The sequence below is a fragment of the Melanotaenia boesemani genome, chromosome 2 (genome assembly GCF_017639745.1).
Source record: "Melanotaenia boesemani isolate fMelBoe1 chromosome 2, fMelBoe1.pri, whole genome shotgun sequence".
NCBI lineage: Eukaryota > Metazoa > Chordata > Actinopteri > Atheriniformes > Melanotaeniidae > Melanotaenia > Melanotaenia boesemani.
The window spans coordinates 27,068,182-27,085,182 of record NC_055683.1 but is presented as its reverse complement, the minus strand read 5'-3'; the positions used below and the strand labels follow the sequence as shown (position 1 = coordinate 27,085,182).

At 35.8% G+C, this 17,001-nt stretch overlaps 1 protein-coding gene across 1 annotated transcript in view; it reads left to right on the top strand.

The window, feature by feature from the left end:
- The window catches only part of LOC121652679 (protein tweety homolog 2-like), a 33,449-nt gene extending 16,757 nt beyond the window's left edge, over positions 1-16,692 (top strand). The window contains exons 4-14 of the mRNA XM_042005587.1: positions 1,056-1,276; positions 4,177-4,272; positions 5,779-5,851; positions 11,703-11,772; positions 11,868-11,923; positions 12,668-12,760; positions 12,844-12,936; positions 13,634-13,776; positions 13,898-14,086; positions 14,167-14,245; positions 15,647-16,692. Coding sequence (XP_041861521.1) covers positions 1,056-1,276; positions 4,177-4,272; positions 5,779-5,851; positions 11,703-11,772; positions 11,868-11,923; positions 12,668-12,760; positions 12,844-12,936; positions 13,634-13,776; positions 13,898-14,086; positions 14,167-14,245; positions 15,647-15,727 — 1,194 coding nt within the window. The 3' untranslated portion in view covers positions 15,728-16,692. The remainder of the gene's footprint in view (positions 1-1,055; positions 1,277-4,176; positions 4,273-5,778; positions 5,852-11,702; positions 11,773-11,867; positions 11,924-12,667; positions 12,761-12,843; positions 12,937-13,633; positions 13,777-13,897; positions 14,087-14,166; positions 14,246-15,646) is intronic.
- Positions 16,693-17,001: the final 309 nt, after the last annotated feature.

The following is a 17,001-nucleotide window of genomic DNA, read 5'->3' as shown; positions in this document are numbered from 1 at the left end:
ATCTTAAGATAAGAGTCTTGGAAGACGTTTAGAATACGAGAAACCAATAATAATAATAACAATAATAATAATACCTATTTTGCTAGAGAAGTAGCCTGCTTCCTCATTGAATGTGCTTACATTTAACAAATGGAAATGGCTGCATTTTTATTCTAAATTCATCCATATCCTGTAGAAAAGAGCCTCAAGGTAAACAAAACCTTTAAAAGGTAAAAATTAGAGGGCTGATGACTCTATAACCAGTGCATCATCAGCTTATTTTAGCACCAAGACTGGAAACATGATGCCTGGCTGAATCTTAAGAAAACGAAATCTGTTTTACCAGGACCTATAAAATTCCCTAATTCTGTCTTTTACATTTTTTGTTTGAACTGTACCAAAAGCACATGCCTTTGGCTGCAGGTGCTCTTGTAAATTGGAAGATATTAGCTTGTTTTCATCTAATTCCAGCATTTATTCTAAGCTTAGATAGCTAATGAGTACTGCTTGATGCCTGGAGCCTTTTATATGACAGGTCATTATACAGTAGAAATATCAGCCCTGCATTGTCAGTCGCTTCCGGAGATCAAATAGACATATTTTCTAAAAATATCACATTTTTAATCAGGGATTGATGCTACAGTTTCAATGTCAGGAAGCCCTTATTTTCACACACTCATAATTCATTGTCTTGTTAATGTCACTTACTTAAATATTAGTTACTGTATCTGTTCTCAGATCTCCTGTCTTGGGTATGTTTAAGCTGAAGTTGTTTTGATGCAACTAAAGAGCAGGTATTTACTGCATAGCCTTTTTTTTTTTGTTAGCAATTTTTAGCAAGTTTTTGTTCAAAGAGAAAAGTATATTTTTCATAGGTACTCTATTCCACCATGTTTCTTTCACCTCTGTTCAAAGGACCGTGTGATAACAGGTCTCAGTATCTGTAACATTGTTTATATGAATTAAACACACAGTTGGATAAAAATGTATCTTTTCCAAAAGCAGTTTTCTTTTGGCCTAATGCTAATTTCTTTTTTTTTTTAATCATCCTTTCCCTCTTTATTCTGTTTCTTTAGGTTGCAGGATCTCAGAACAGTGTGGACACTGGGCTCAAACAGCACCTGGAGCGCTTAGATGAGATCTTTGCCACAAGGCCCGACTACCTCCAGACTTTGCGCTTCATGCAACTGATGGTCAGCAATGTCATCCGTGAGCTCACCGCTCTGCCAGACATCAACAAAACTAAACTTGACTTGGCAGCCATTGCAGACCAAACAGCCAACATTGAATATTACAGGTAGTTGGAGCCTAAACAGCTGTCCTGACATGATGGAAATTATTTTATTTAATTTATTTTTGGATGGAGAAAACACACTGCTCCAAATGGGATTAAAAGTGATCCAGAGCAGACACAGAATAGATGGGATTTTATGAGCTCCCCTCTAGAACCCGGACTGGAAATGCTGATTTTTTTTCATGACTGCTAAATAAATTATACCTTATACTAAAAATTTTTTCACAGTGTAGTTTGCCCTAATATGTATTCCCCTCACGGAATATTGTGCATGGCAGAGTGTCTCTTCAACCTCAATTGATCTCCTAATAATTCAAATTTTCAGCATTAATGTAAAAAGGGAAATGGTGGTTCATGAGGTGCAAAAGGCTGCTGCTTCAAATGTAATTTTTAGTCAAATTTTGAAATACAACAACAGCAAAAAGAACTTATCATGCATTTGTGTCCTAAGGCTTACACTATTTGCACCTTGCCAGTTGCCATTCTTGTCGAGTAGTTTTCACTAGACATAGATATAAGCCAAGCTTACCCTGATGCTTGTGTCTTCCTGTCACTCTGTGATATTCAATCCCTTGCTGCTATTTTTTCTGTCATTTTGGATATTAAGTAAAATCTTAGTGTCAAACTTCCATTTTGATGCATGCTTAAAAAAACGCCCCACTCAGACTCAATCTGTTTTATGTTTAATTTCATTTATAAGCTATACACCAATGTTTAGTAGTGTGTGACACACAACAGTGCCAGTATTTTCCATCATAGTTTTGTTTTTGATGCTTATTTTAGAAATCTTTCATTTCAAACATCCCATGCTAAGGATTTACTCTTAAGAACATAAATAATTCAGTCAAACAACACGTCACTATATCATATAAGTCCACATTAATTTATTTGTTTTTCTATGTTGTTTTTCTCTAACTTTTTAATCAAATTGGACATCACATTGTTTTTTATGTAATTAGATGCACGTCTGATTTAGTTAACAAGCTTATGCAATGGTCATAAAAGAAAGTTCCTGTTCTTTCAACATCAGAAATTTGTCATTTCTTTTTGATTATGTGATAAACTTAGAAATGAATAATTGATTTTATTCTAATTTCCATAGAGATTTAAGACAACTATTACTTCATATAACATTTGACGGCATGCTAATAACTGAAAATGAGAAGGTCTGAAGCTTATTTATGTTTATCCTATATTAACAATGAATCTGCCAAAACAAGAAAGACCAAAGATAATCCTCGATTACATTTTAACTTGATTTACATTTGTACTGTTTTGTACATGTTTGTCAGTTTACATTATACGTCTTCATAATTTTAGATTTGAAAGCCTTTCTGAACTGAAACCAGCAGGATCTTGGCGATTTTTCCATAATTTAACCTCCAGTACTGGAACATATCTGTATTTCAAGTTATTGCTTATTTTACATCCATCAGAAACAATTAAGCCTCTTGATTATCTTCTCTTGACTTGAATTTTGTTTAATAGAAACATGAAGGTGCAATCACTTCCATTACTCTTATGTATGCAATATCTGTACATTTTAACAATGCTGAACAAATTAATAATTAATTCATTGGGACAGGGTTTATAAATTAATAACTATTTTAAAGTTTAATTTCTGGATCTATATTTGTTTTAAAATGCATTTTCCCAAATGTCAGAACAGTATGGCATTACAAAGGAGCAGTACAGACTATAAAAATAAAGAAAAAAAAGCATCTATTGATGCCCACAATGTCATTGTAAGTTTTGTGAAAAATCTTTCTTGATTTGGGAATTTTTAAAATAAGAATACAAGATACTTTCTCTGTGTGCAGGTTTTTTTTCATACTTTTTGTTACATCTGCTACAGGAATAGCAAGTAACTGCAATTCCTGGAAGAACAGATACAAATAGCCACTACTATTTCACTGTCAGTGATACAATATCCCTACATCAGTATCATACATTTTCCTCATGGCCTGATTCAGATCTTCATTTGAACTCCAGCTGTTTGTTACCGATCCCCTGGGGCTTGATTGGATTTCATGTAGCTACTGAAAAGCTTGAGGCAGGGTTTTATTGATTAACAGAAAATGTTTCAGCCAGTCCAGTGTTATTTGAACAAAGCAAAAGAAAATACAATTCTGTTTTCTAAGATTATATTTTTATGTTCAGGATCAGAAATAATTTTAGTTTTGGTGCTTCTGCAGTTCTTTCCATGCTGATGAATTAAGGTGTGCAGCCTTCTTTCAAAGGTCCTTATCAGCAAAGGAATGGATAGTCGGCATTTTATTAAATCTATGAAAAATACCTGAACTTCTACTTGAGCATGAGTAAATCATATATTCTACTGACCTCACAATATGGATTTACTGCTCTTCTGCAGGTGCACAGCTAGTCTGAGTTGGTCTATCATCCTTTGAATATGCCTGTTTGTGTGACATCCTGTGCATCTACATGACTGCCAATGATGTAGATTTATTATGCTATTAGCGTATGAGGACTTAAGAATGAATCATAAGAATTCTCATTTGTATTATTGTTTGAACACACACACACACACACACACACACACACACACACACACACACACACACACACACACACACACACACACACACACACACACACACCTTGGCCATTTTTGTAAGGGGACATTCTCAGTGGATAATAAAAATTTAATGTCTGTGGATTGGTGGTGTTGAATTATTAAGCTCAACAAGCTGGAAATTACCTGAAACAGATGGGCTCTAACTAGGAGAGAAGAATGCTGATATAAACACAAGCAGATTTAACACATTCAGTCTTGACCAAATGTTGAGCATATGTTGGTGAGGTCTGATAAGTCCATGATGTTTGCTGTTTGTAAGTGAAACTAACAGGAATTGTTATTAATGCGTCATTTTCATGTCTTGTAGATGGCTGACTTATCTGCTGCTGCTGATCCTGGATTTGGTCATTTGTTTGGCCATGTGCTTAGGAATGGCCAAGCAGTCTCAGTGTCTGTTTATCACGTAGGTACAATGAATGTGTATTTGTTTTCTATTTAAGTCTGAGGCCATTTTTCTCTCCTGGGGTACATATTTGCTCTAACTGAGAAACTACAGACAGGCAGAGCTCCAGTCAATCTCTCTGGCACCACAACTTTCATACAGCAAAGCACTCTATCAACAGCACACTCATTAGATAGCTCTACTTCCTCTCCTTAGTGGTTTCCCTTACATTTGCAAATACATTTCTAGCATTACAACTACCAAACTCTCAATAGAACCATCTGATAGAAAATCAATGTAGACTCCAAAAGTCAGATAAAAATAAGAAGACACTGTGGAGAAATCTTTGGTTCGGTAAACTACAACCAGTAATTCAAACCACGACTGATTTCTGACAAGCAAATCCACAGTCCAGTCTCTCTATCCCATTTGCCCAATTTAGTGCAACCTACGTGGTAGTGTTAGCAGATGATGCTCAGGATCGCTCCTCTCATCCCTCTCTAATGGGCCTCACTAATGCCTATTGATCGGCTGAATAGGATAAGTCTGCTCCCTTAACTAATTATTAAGTGCTCTCAGGCTGCTTTATTGGTGCTTTCAAGAAGGTCCAAGGAGTGAGTTGAAAAGTGAAGCTCTTGTAAGCTTTTTTACATCCATCAGGAGACCATTTTTTCCTCTTTTTACATGATTTATGTACCCACTCACACACTTAAAACACTACCACAAGCTAATGCCAGTGGTCACTTAAAGTTGTTCATATTGGGAGGATTTTTTTTTAACTGCAAGGACTCTGTTGAACATGTCACTCACTTATTTCCCAAAAAGCTAAAAAAACAAAGCTACTATGAGTTAAACTTGATGAGGAAGTTCATTAATTTGAATCAGGTGTGTGGGAGAAAGACAACATCCAAAGCATGCCGGACAGTGATTCCCGAAGACCAGGATTGAGAAACACTGATTTATGTACTTTACTGGCTACTTTTCCAACAACTTTACATTTTGGATGCAGTAATTAGACACCTATTTCACCATGTGCACTTAGTGCAGCCAATAAAAATAATGCTACTAGAATCCAAGCTAAACAGAAATAAGTGAAGAAAGTGATGGGATGGCCTTTTCCTCAATATTATCTTAAACTGGATTTTTTTCTTCACTCACACATTTTCTTGAATGCATTACACTTTTCTAAGGGCTAATGCAAGAATTTAACAATAAATCCAAAGTTAATTTATCTTTGTATCACTTAATAATAGAGTGAATTTCAGCTTTATGGTTTAATCTGCGATGCACCGTGAAGGTTAGGCCTCTGTCTTCCAGCAAAATGGGAAGAATTTCTAAGTAAAAAGCTGAAAAGAATAAATCTAATTAACTGGCTGGAAATGGGGCTGAAGATCATTGGTACAGTACAAAGATTCAAAGACTAACTGATTCATCAGATTCATCTCATATGTATTTGCCTTTTTTTCTGTATTTTCCTGTCATCCTCCCCATCTATGCCCCTGCCTCCCATTTTCCCATTTGCTCCAGGATCATGTGTTTTATTATACTGTCTTTGATCCTGAGCTGGGGCTCACTGGGAACTGGCACTGCTACAGCTGTGGTGAGTAAAATGCCTTTTTTTCTGTTTGAAATCTTTTAACAGTTGCTTTATTTATGCATTCTTATTCATTTGAAGATATTTAAATGTTAACACTGCAGATCAACTAAATGCAGATGTTAATACAGTCTGCTTGTGTCACAAGTGATCTTTGGTGTTTCTTTGAAAACTTGTGGGTTAACATTTGAAAATGTTAGCTTTTTAAAATATGTCTATATCTGTCTGCGTGGTTTATAGTAAACTGTCTTCTAAGGTTAACTATGCAGTAAAGCTGATTACATATCACTGATCTTATAGGTTCAAGAGCCCTTAACTCTGTAAATAAAGCAGCTCTCTAGTTTTAATCGCTGATTCTTTAAAATCTCTTTGGTGGTTGTGCTCAGTTTTATGTCTCTTTCAGGCCAATCTGGCAGATTGCTCTCCAGGACTGTTCACCATGTGTTTGGCCCATCTGGGCTTAGTGTCTTTAATGGTGCTTGAATTAGGGGCACTGTCAGGGGTCCAGGAAATAAACCCTTGCTTCTAGCCTTGCTCCATCCCTTATGTCCATTGTATCCTCTACTTAATTTTTCCTCCATAGGGAAACCTCACATCTGTGGATTATCCCACAGGATTTGACATCTTAACAGTTGTTTTAAATAAGGCAAAGGCAAATGTGAATTGCACTCATCTGCTGTGTTTTCTTTTTTTTTTTTTTTTTTTCGGATTATCTGCTGGTGTTGTTGTTGTTCCAAATTGCCAATATCTCGGATAGCGCTTATGGTTTAGCATGGTGCATTATAGTTAAACATTGCCTGAGACTGTAACCTCCCACCTTTCAGGTCAACCTTTCCACAATAATTGACTAAAGCTTGTGTGTAGCTTACATCTGTCTCACTGTAAGAATATTATGTCACTCACCCAATGAATAGTTACAAACCCATCAGTTTCCTCTAAAATAAGGCGTACTGACTCATGGCATCGGTTCTCAATGGGTTAATAAGTGGGGTAGTCATCCACATAAAGTTTATATCAAAGAGCCTTAGAATGTGGGACACTATGCAAAACAAGTGAGTAAACTTGTTGCACCTGCACATTATTATAAAGAAATTCATGTGCAAAAATGTGGTGCCTTTCAAGAGGAAAGATGATGATGATGGTGTCCTAGAAAATATTCCGAAATGTATACATATTTAATGACATGAGGCATGTACAAAATGTTCCAGCCGATATAATGAGATAAAGGGTGACATCCTTACAGTGCCTGATTTTTTTTTCTACCTCCTTTCTGACACCAAGTGGCATATCATTGCAGCTGGGGAAAGCTGTGCTTAAGTTAAGGGTTATGTAGTCACTAATATTTACAGTGGAATGAATATTTTTTAATTTAATTGATGGGTTGTGGTTGAACGCCTTGCATGGCAGCTTCCGCCATCAGTGCGTGAATGTGTGTGTGAATGGGTGAATGTGATGTATGATGTAAAGCGCTTTGGGTATCGTTCCAGGTACAGTAAAACGCTATATAAAATATGGACCATTTACCACTTACTATTTAAGGATTTTAATTGCAGTACAATAAGAATAAATTTAAATTTCTCTACATAAAACAATATTTTCTGATAAAGAGAGACTTTACCAACTCTAACTGAAACCCTAGTCGTTGCGGGATTGATGATAACTGATGTCACACAGGTACATTTAAGAATTTGTTCTCAAGGAAGTTTGGGACAGTCAGCGATAACAAGCTGAGAAAACTTAATATTTAAGAGTCTTCTTCGTCATCACATTGGCTTGAAGCCATAAAAGATTACTGATGGTACATGAAGTTCAGTAATATTATTGAAGATATTGAATTGGAAATGTGTGGTTCAGTTTGCTCATTACTACACAATGTACAGTAGTGAAAAAGAAAATACACACCCTTAATTCTGGGTTTTACAGACCTTTTGGCCTTTTGACTCGCTTTTCTTAATCAGGTTACTCATTGAGATTTGTGCACATCTCTTTTAAGGTCCTGCCACAGTATTGTAAGCAGACTGAGATCAAGACTTTGACTGGACCAAGCTTTTGGTTATTTTCTTTTTCAGCCGTTTTGTTGTAGGTTTTTTGTTGTACAAAAATAATTGCCCTGTTGCATGAATACAGCCAAGCTTCAGCTGTTAATCAGATGTCTTAATTTTTGACTAAAATATTTTAGTTCATAGAGGATTTCATGGTCACCCTGAGTAACTGCATGGTGTCCAGGTACTATGGCTGTAAAAAAACCAGTCCCTCCACTACAGTGCTTAATGGTTGCTATGAGGTATTTGTATGCTTTGGTTTTCAAACATCTTGGGGCATATTATGGTCAAATATTTCCACTTTGGTGTCGAAGTTCCAGACGTTTTGCAATTTGTTCAAATGTAACTTTGCTCATTTAAGCTGTGCTGTTCTTTTTAAAAATAAGTGTCTCCATTGCAATCAAACCAGTCCTGCTTATTCAGGCTTTTTGTAATTGTACTGTCATGAACATAAATATAATTAATATGCTAACGGAGGTCTGTCGTGTCTAGATTGTAACTCCTGGGTATTTTCAAATTATTCTAAGCATTGCATTGTCTGTCCTTGGAGTGAACATGCTGGGATGTCAATGCCTGGGGAGACTGGTAATGGTCTTACATTTTTTTTACTTGTAAATAATGTCTCTGAGTCTCACCCTGTAGAATGATAGAGTGAAATTGTGTGTAAATTACCTTATAATCCTGCCCAGACTGATGAGCAGGATTGTAAGGACACATGTCACCCCTTCTTGGCATTGTGCTAGCACACACCAAAATGATCCACACTGCAACACTTTACAAATTCCACTATGATTACTTTTTAACAAAATGTGAAAACAGTAAAAAACTGGCTACACCCTTACTGCTTCTATGAGAATTAAGATGGTACAATGAGTTGTAGCTGGGTGATGCATCATTAGCAAGTGTGACTCTGTTAAATTAGAAGTTGTGGAAACCCTAATTTTGAACAGGGTTTTGAACAGGGTAATTTTGAACAGAGCAGGTTCAGTATATTGACAGTATCTTCAAGTAATCTGGCTTAAATAACCCTAACAATGGACTTCTTGATAAATAGTATTAGGATCCTGGTTACCAACTCAATAACTCAACCCTTTTCTCACACTGGCTGGGTGTGTGGTACCAGATAACCAGTTCCAACCATATGTTTTGACAGGTTAAAAATGCAGTACTGCTGTAGACAAACAGGAAGGGATAATGACAAACTAGAAGCAAAACATTTTAACTTTTTTTTTTTTGGCAAATGATTGCAGGCATTATTTTTTAGTAAGAAGCTCTGTCAAAATTATCACTGTCTCCCCATAGTTAAGAATCCTTTAAAAAATTCCTGGATCCAGCCGAGGATCTAGATCATCCCCCAAATCTAATCGCTTGTTCCTCATTTGTTTTCTGACATTTCCTGAAAATTTGATCAAAATCCATCTATAATATTTTGAGTTATGCTGCCAAATCCATGACTTCCATATTGGCAGTGACTGAATTAGTCCAGTTCTGATTAAAACATTTTCTAAAAAGGATGTTGAAATTAACATGAACATACAGACATTGTTACATGCAAGTAGTAGGAGAAAACTAAAAGTAAATGATTTATAGTTCACGTATTTATTTTGATGAATAAATTATTGCTAATTTAAAATTTTTCAAAGATAACCAGTCTGTGTTTTCAGTTAAGTGATCTCTTCTGCTGACTTACTGTATCTGTTATGAAAATATTTCCATGTGAAAGTCAAGCAGCATTGTTGGAAATTTAACATTGAGAGAGTCAGTCAAAAGCTGTTACCAACCATTTTTTTTCATTTAATTATTTTTTTTTTATTTTTGTAGAAAATTGATTGGCTGGGGGGGTTCTTTTATATGCTACCTATTCTATTATAAGTTGTCATGGTGATACAACTTGGTAGAAAGAGATTTGTAATAGTGAAAATCAAGAGCTGAAGTTAAAGTTATTACAGACCCCTGATTAAAAAAATAATTATTAAAAATTCATTAAAAAATTAAAGCTAAACATAACAAATAAAAGAAGCAGTAACATCAGGTTGATAGAAATTTTACATTGTAATTTTAATCCAAAATACAGAAATATCAAGTTAAAAGATACTACTCCAGATGCACTGTAAAATAACACTTGGATCTCTGGACCAAATATTTACAGCGTATAAAACAACATACACTGCCTGTCGAAAAAAAAAAAAAAAAAAATGGCCACCTGGATTTAACTAAGCAAATAGGTATGAGACTCCTATATCTTTTCAGCTGGCAATGACCTATTTAAGTAGATTGCAGAAACTACTGAAATTTGGTTAAGAACTGTCCAGTGCAGTATTAAAAACCTGGAAGGATAGTGGGAAACCATCAACTTCCTGGAAGAAATGTGATGGGAAAAAAATCTTGAATGATATTGATTGCTGATCATTTAAACATTTTGTGAAATCAAATAAAAGATAAACAACATTTATAACTTAGGGCTGTGTTTAATAATAAAAGTAAGAGCACAATGCAAAGGGAACTCAAGGGACTGAACAGCTGTGCAACCATAAGAAAACCACTAATCAGTGAAGTTAACCAGATTAAAAGGCCTCAATTTGCCAGTTAGCATGAAGATTGGACTCTAGAGCAATGGAAGAAGGTCATGTGTTCTGATAATTTATCCTGTTCCAGAGTGATGGGAGCATTAGGTTCAAAAGAGAGGCAAATGAAGCACATATTTTTCATGGATTGGCCATGATGGAGTCCAGGCCTGAACCCCAATGTGAAACTTTGGAAAGTGCTGGAGAATACTTTGCTCACTGGTCAGACTCTTGCACCATCAATACAAGATTCTGGTGAACAATTAATGCAGCACTGGATGGAAATAAATCTTGTGACATTGCAGAAGATTATCCACACAATGCCACAGCAAATGTGTGCCCTAGTCAAAGCTAAAGGTTGTCCGATAAAATATTAGAGTGTACGACTTTTTTATTTTTTATATTTTTGGCCAGGCAATATAACTATACTTTGATTACTGTCTATACATTTACATCATTCTAGAGTGGGAGGTGTGTTGTTGCACCACTAATCTTTAACGGTGCTTCACAGTAACAAAGTAAAAACAAAGACTACTTGATTTTGGCTAACAGCAAAAGATGTTTTATCCTCAACAAATTTCTTGTTTCCTTTTAAACATGATTTATTCTAATAGAAGAGTGTCATTTTTCCAGCTGTAAATTATGCGTGCATGTGAGAAAATATTCTAGTTATTTTTGTTATTTACTTTTTTCTTTTTTGTTTTTGGAAAGGTGCATTTATTCATTCGTGGGATGGGTGTGCATAGAACTTAACCCGTTACTGTTTATGTGTGCACATTAGCAGCTCTTCATGGATAAATTAGAGCATGAAATTTTTTTTACATATTTTATCCATGGTTAGCAAAGCATGACATTCTTTATGGGATCATTAAGACTTTTAGGTCTTTTACTGAAATAGAATGAATTCTGAATAGAATAGAACTGAACAGATTAGGAATGGTGTAGAAAAGAACTTGCATTTACCCTTCATTCTATATGGGTGTTCACTTTATGTATATCTATGTACACTTAGAAATGTTGGTTACAAAAATTGTGCACAAGCTAGTGTATCAGTGCTGCAGAGTTAAATCGAGACAGAACAAAGATTTTAATTTTGGTGAAAAACTGTTAATAACTTCCCAGTATGAAATAATTTAGTTGCCCCACAAGAATTTGGATGTATCTCATAACGTTAGTACTGCACTTTTTTTCCACTTTAGATTAGATTACCTGCAAGATAACAATGTGTGTTTATTTATTTATTCCCTACAGGGCGCTAGTGACTTTTGTGTTGCTCCAGACAAGTTCATTGTTAACCAAACTAAGGATTTCATCAGTGCAGGTACTTTATCTCTACAGACATCCTTGCTCAGACACCACCACTGTCAATTATTCTTAAGACACAATGCTAACCTTTTTGTTTCTCTCACCTTGCAGATGTTGCACACTATTATTTGTTCTGCAGTCCAAATCTGCCAAACCCCTTCCATCAGGTATTGACTAAATGTCTTAGTTGTCTGCTTTCTCTAGAAGTCATTTACCATGGATCACCCACTGGAAAATGTGTTTTATTTTCTACTTGTTAGATGCACCAAATTCATTATTATTTTTCATTAAGTTAGATGGCTGTCAGCTGTCACACATTCTCATCTGAAATTGAGTAGTTTGGTAAAATCCTGGTACTTTAAAGCAACTGTTCAAATCTATTATTTTCAATGCAACCACACACACAAACAGCCTCATCTAATAAACATTAAAATGAAGAAAGACAAAGCGACTAGACTGAATGTGAAGGAGGTTTTTATTATTTCAAAGCAACATTTTGTGGTAATGTTGTGTGATCTCAAGTGGCTCTTTGTGTGGCATATATTATGTGACTTTTAAAAGGCTAAATCCTTGACCTGTAATTATTAAAACCTAGACGCTTTGCTACTGTCATAGCAACTATTAATGGATTAAAAATGTACTTGTTCAGTCAGAAAGGATAATCTTTTTTCTGATGGCCTAGTGGATATAAATATTGCTCTTTTGTTTCCTCGAGACAATGGATCTTTATGGATAATCTGAGCCTATCTGTCCAGAAAGAAATGTGTCCTATATTATAACGTATTATAAAGCCTTACTTAACACAAAATGATCTGTTTACAAGCTGCATCCTTTCAAACAATTATCTGCTGCTCTTGTTGTTGTTGTGGATGTCTGTGTGTGTGATGTGGTGGGTGATTGTGTTTTTACAGTCACTGACAATCTGTCAGCGTTCTTTGACCACTATGCAAATCCAGATTCAGGGCTTGCTGCAGTTCTCTGTGACACTTTTCCCCACTGCTCAGGTAAGTGGCTGCCTGACAGACTATTACAGCAAACTGTAGAGAGTTGTGTATCATTGTCTTCCCTGTTACACTTTGTTACACAGAGAGACCTTTTAGGGATCCAGCGGCTGTTAAACTCCACAGAGCTCAATCTTAACCAGCTAACAGCCTTGCTGGACTGCCGTGGGCTGCATAAGGTAAGAATTTTTTCTTCAGAATTTGTTCAGAACAATTCTAAGTGGAACGTTAGGTAGCAGAGCTCAGACCCACTAAGAGAACCTACTTGACAGTTCTTGTGTCAATAGATGAAGAGGTCACCATGTATGACAGATTTATACTCTCAATAACTGAACAACAGTGAGAACACATACGCCAGATGAATCTCAAGATTGTTTGTCAGAGCTTGTTAGTCAGGTCTAACAAGCTGAGCAAACTAGGAATGCATCTATAACATGCATAATATCTGAAAAACATGCATAAGTCTGAGCTTCACATTCTGGTCACTACTGCAAAGATGAAGCCAATGCAAAAACAAAATAATGGAGCCAGGTGTAAACAAACAAAAAGCAAATGTACATTTTTTTCCACACACAAAATGGCATTTACTCGGAAAGACTGTGCTTACCAAATGGAAACTTCAAACCATGTGTGCAAATAGAGTTAGTGAAAACAGAAATAAAGTAAGGTGAGTGAAAGATTAAATAAAAGAGCTTATGGTGTTTTCTAAAAGCTGGATTTTTTTATTTTTTATTTATTCATTTATTTATTTTATTTTTTACCACTCCTACTCTAGATAGGTGCAGCTGTGTCTAACAGTTATAGTGTTGCCAGTGAGTGATTAATAAAAAAAAAATGTTTTTTTTTTTCTGGACATTGACAAAATGACTCTTCTAGGACTATCTGGATGCCCTAATGGGTGTGTGCTATGATGGAGTGGAAGGGCTACTCTACCTCTCTTTGTTTTCTCTTCTGGCTGCCTGTGCACTCTCTGCCATGCTGTGTGTAAATTTCCGAGTTTGGACATTAATGCGAAGCAGGTCAGTGCCATGTGACCCCATTACCACATCATGCACTATACAGGAAGTACTTCGGCAAAGTGTTCATGCATGCACTCTTTTTCTTTCCATCTCTGTGTGTGGGTCTGCAACTTTATTCCAGGGAAAAAGACTATGATGACATTGATGAGGAAGACCCGTTCAACCCTCAAGGACGGAGGTTATCATATAACCCAAGAAGGTCCAACACACACAGTTTCTGCAGCTATATGAGCAGCCTTGGCAGCCAGGCCAGCCTTCATCCACCTCCTCAATCTGCTTCTAATTCCACCATCCCACCTCCTGAATACATGTAAGATCAGATTCAGAAGATGATTTATTTGTATTTGCGTGTTTGGACTCTGACCACCTTTTCTTTCCTTTGTACCACAGGAATCAGTCCATGCTGTTTGGAGGGACCCCTCGATATGAGAATGTGCCACTGATAGGGAGAGGATCCCCACCTCCCTCGGTGCGTTGGCCCTATGAGGCCCTAGTGTCCCTAGTGTGATGATGATGATGATATTACTTCTGACCTCAGCACTGCCACCAGCACCAATCAGGGAGCATGCACCATGAACTTGGCTATGCTTATACATTGCACACAACCTCACTTTGTCAACATGTTGTTGGGGGCTTTATGTTGCTTTGGATGTGATGGAAGACTGATATCTACTGGCCATTTGTGGAAGTGCGTTTGTTTTTAGCTCATCTCGGGTTGCCAAGCTCAATGCAAAAGCTAAAATCCTTTTCTCTTTTGATTTGGGCTGTATTTATGGTTTTGCCAAATTAACCCTTTAAGGATTAAGCATTTGCTTATGTGTAAATTAATTGTGAGCAACTGTTCATAAAAAAACAAACAAAAAAAAAAACAAACAATAAAAAAAACATCAGCCTTATCAACCTCTTGTTAGGAATAGACATTACTAATGGCTTTCATAGTGTTGTGTCTTCAGGGCATGGGCTAAATTATAGATAACAGATAGAAAATTGATAAAATAACAGTCAAAGTGTCTGTTCTATTCTTTTGATCTGCAATCACAGTGTACCTAACACTTGAAACGCCCTTTGAGGGGGAGATTGTGCAAGAGAATCTAGATCATTGTTTAAAATGTTATTTGTGCCTCCGTGAGGAACATTTTCAACAGGCATTAGCATCTGTTCTTTATTTTATTTATTTATTTATTCATTTTTTCTGTAGCAGAGATGAAACTTTGGAAAATATATTTACAATAAATGCTGCGGTTCACACAGCTACAAAGAGATGCATGTTTCTTTGTTTGGGGTTTTTTCTTTGTTTATATGAATCAGCTTCTCAGTGCATTTTAATAGTGTATTTTTATATGAGCAATTTCTCAGAAGCCTGTCTTAACCTCTGAATGTTAAGCAGTGATTTGTGAATAACCACTTTCCCTTTTTAAATTCTGACTCAGATCTTAAATTAACTGTAAGTTTTCTGTTGTCTAATTTCTTCTTCATTTGTCTTGTTTTATTTTCATTTAACTTTTTTCTACTTACTGGTGTTGCCATGCCAATTGTTTTAACCTATAATCCAAAGCCACCAAAGACACCTTTTAAGCTCTGTTTAGTACCTCAGCTTTGACTTCCTCACACTGTTTCCCCCATAGAGTGTTGCATGTGAGTGTGAATTATTTTGTGACTCCTCATTTTTGCTCTCCATCGTCTCATCACTTTCTCTTTTACTTGTCACAACATTCATGTCTCATTCCCTATCTGCAACCTCCAGTTGTAAGAACAGAGCATATTAAAAAATGTTTTCCAAACTCAGATCACATCTTGCTACTTTTATAATTCATCTAAAATTATATAAATTTAAATATTCTAAAGTATTTTTTTTTCTTCTTTCCTGCAGTATTCACCAAGTATGAGGACCACCTATCTGTCTATGACTGATGCTCAGATCAGACACTTTGGGACTGACTTCCAGGTGTAGCCTGCTACATACTGAACCCTTCTCAGTGCTTCTGACTGAGACTCTGAGCTCCTACCGAGAAGGCTGTCTTCATGGCATAATCCTGTTTACGGGAGCGACAGCCTGTCGTCCAATCTGAGACATGAAAGTGGGCCATATGAGGCAATTACTTCAAAAACACATCAGTGCAGTGCTTGGTAAATCCCAAATGCAGTTTTAAACAGAGGGTCTATTCAGATCCATCTTAAGATTGTTGTTGTTATATTTCATGGAAATACTGTTGCACAAAATAAAAACATTTATATGATCCTAATTCATAGCCTTTCAACTGAAATGATCTAACAATATTTATTGCTTTAGCCAATGGTCTGGTGGCATGTATAAATATGATCATTGGTCAGTATTTTCATTTTAATATTAAGGGAGTGGAAGAAAAAGACTCTGTTTTGCTAGCAGATCCTGTTACTTTTTTCCATTGGTGTAATATAAAATGAAACACCACTTTTACATCTTTTCTACATGATAACTGAATGTATTAAAAATTATATCAAATAATATGATTTTGTTTTGAACAGCCAAAGATGCCTTTCAGGATGAGTCAGATAGACATAATTGAGGTGTTTTATGCCAGATTTGGGGATGCTTTTGCATGTAGGAAGTTCTTCCTGAGAATATTAATAAGAACACACCTATTATTAAGAACAAGACATGTGTGTGATGTGACTAATTCACAACAACAAAGGCAAAACATAAACAACAGTGAATCTTAATAAATGCTGTGTTGAAATGATATTTTGTTTAGAAACTACTGAAACATTTAAAGGACCAGTGCTACTAGTGACTGATGATAAATATAAACAGAATATGCAGAAATGTGATATTCTATTTCAGGTATTTAGCCACTGTAAGTCTTTAAATTGTTGCAAATCTGCTATATACTGTTTTTAATATGTTGTAAAATGTATCAAAATAAACTGAAGTTCAACCATAAAAGGGCTGTATGTAGACTAATTGATTCATTGTGTACTCTTTTACTATCTCTCTGATTCGATTAGATTAACTACAGTAATATATGAGATGTCACAAAAAAACATAAGCCTCCATCTATGTTTAAAAATAGATGTTAGAAGTTGTGTAACTTCTCCACAATGGATCTTTCAGATATTAAGAATGTGAAGAGACATTGTTCTCAGTAAATTAGATTAGCTTTTCAAAGTAGAACAGGATGTGCCTCACACCATTGTCAGTCAAACACAGGCAAGCAGTATCCTCTCTTTTATTTCACTTCTTTTCTT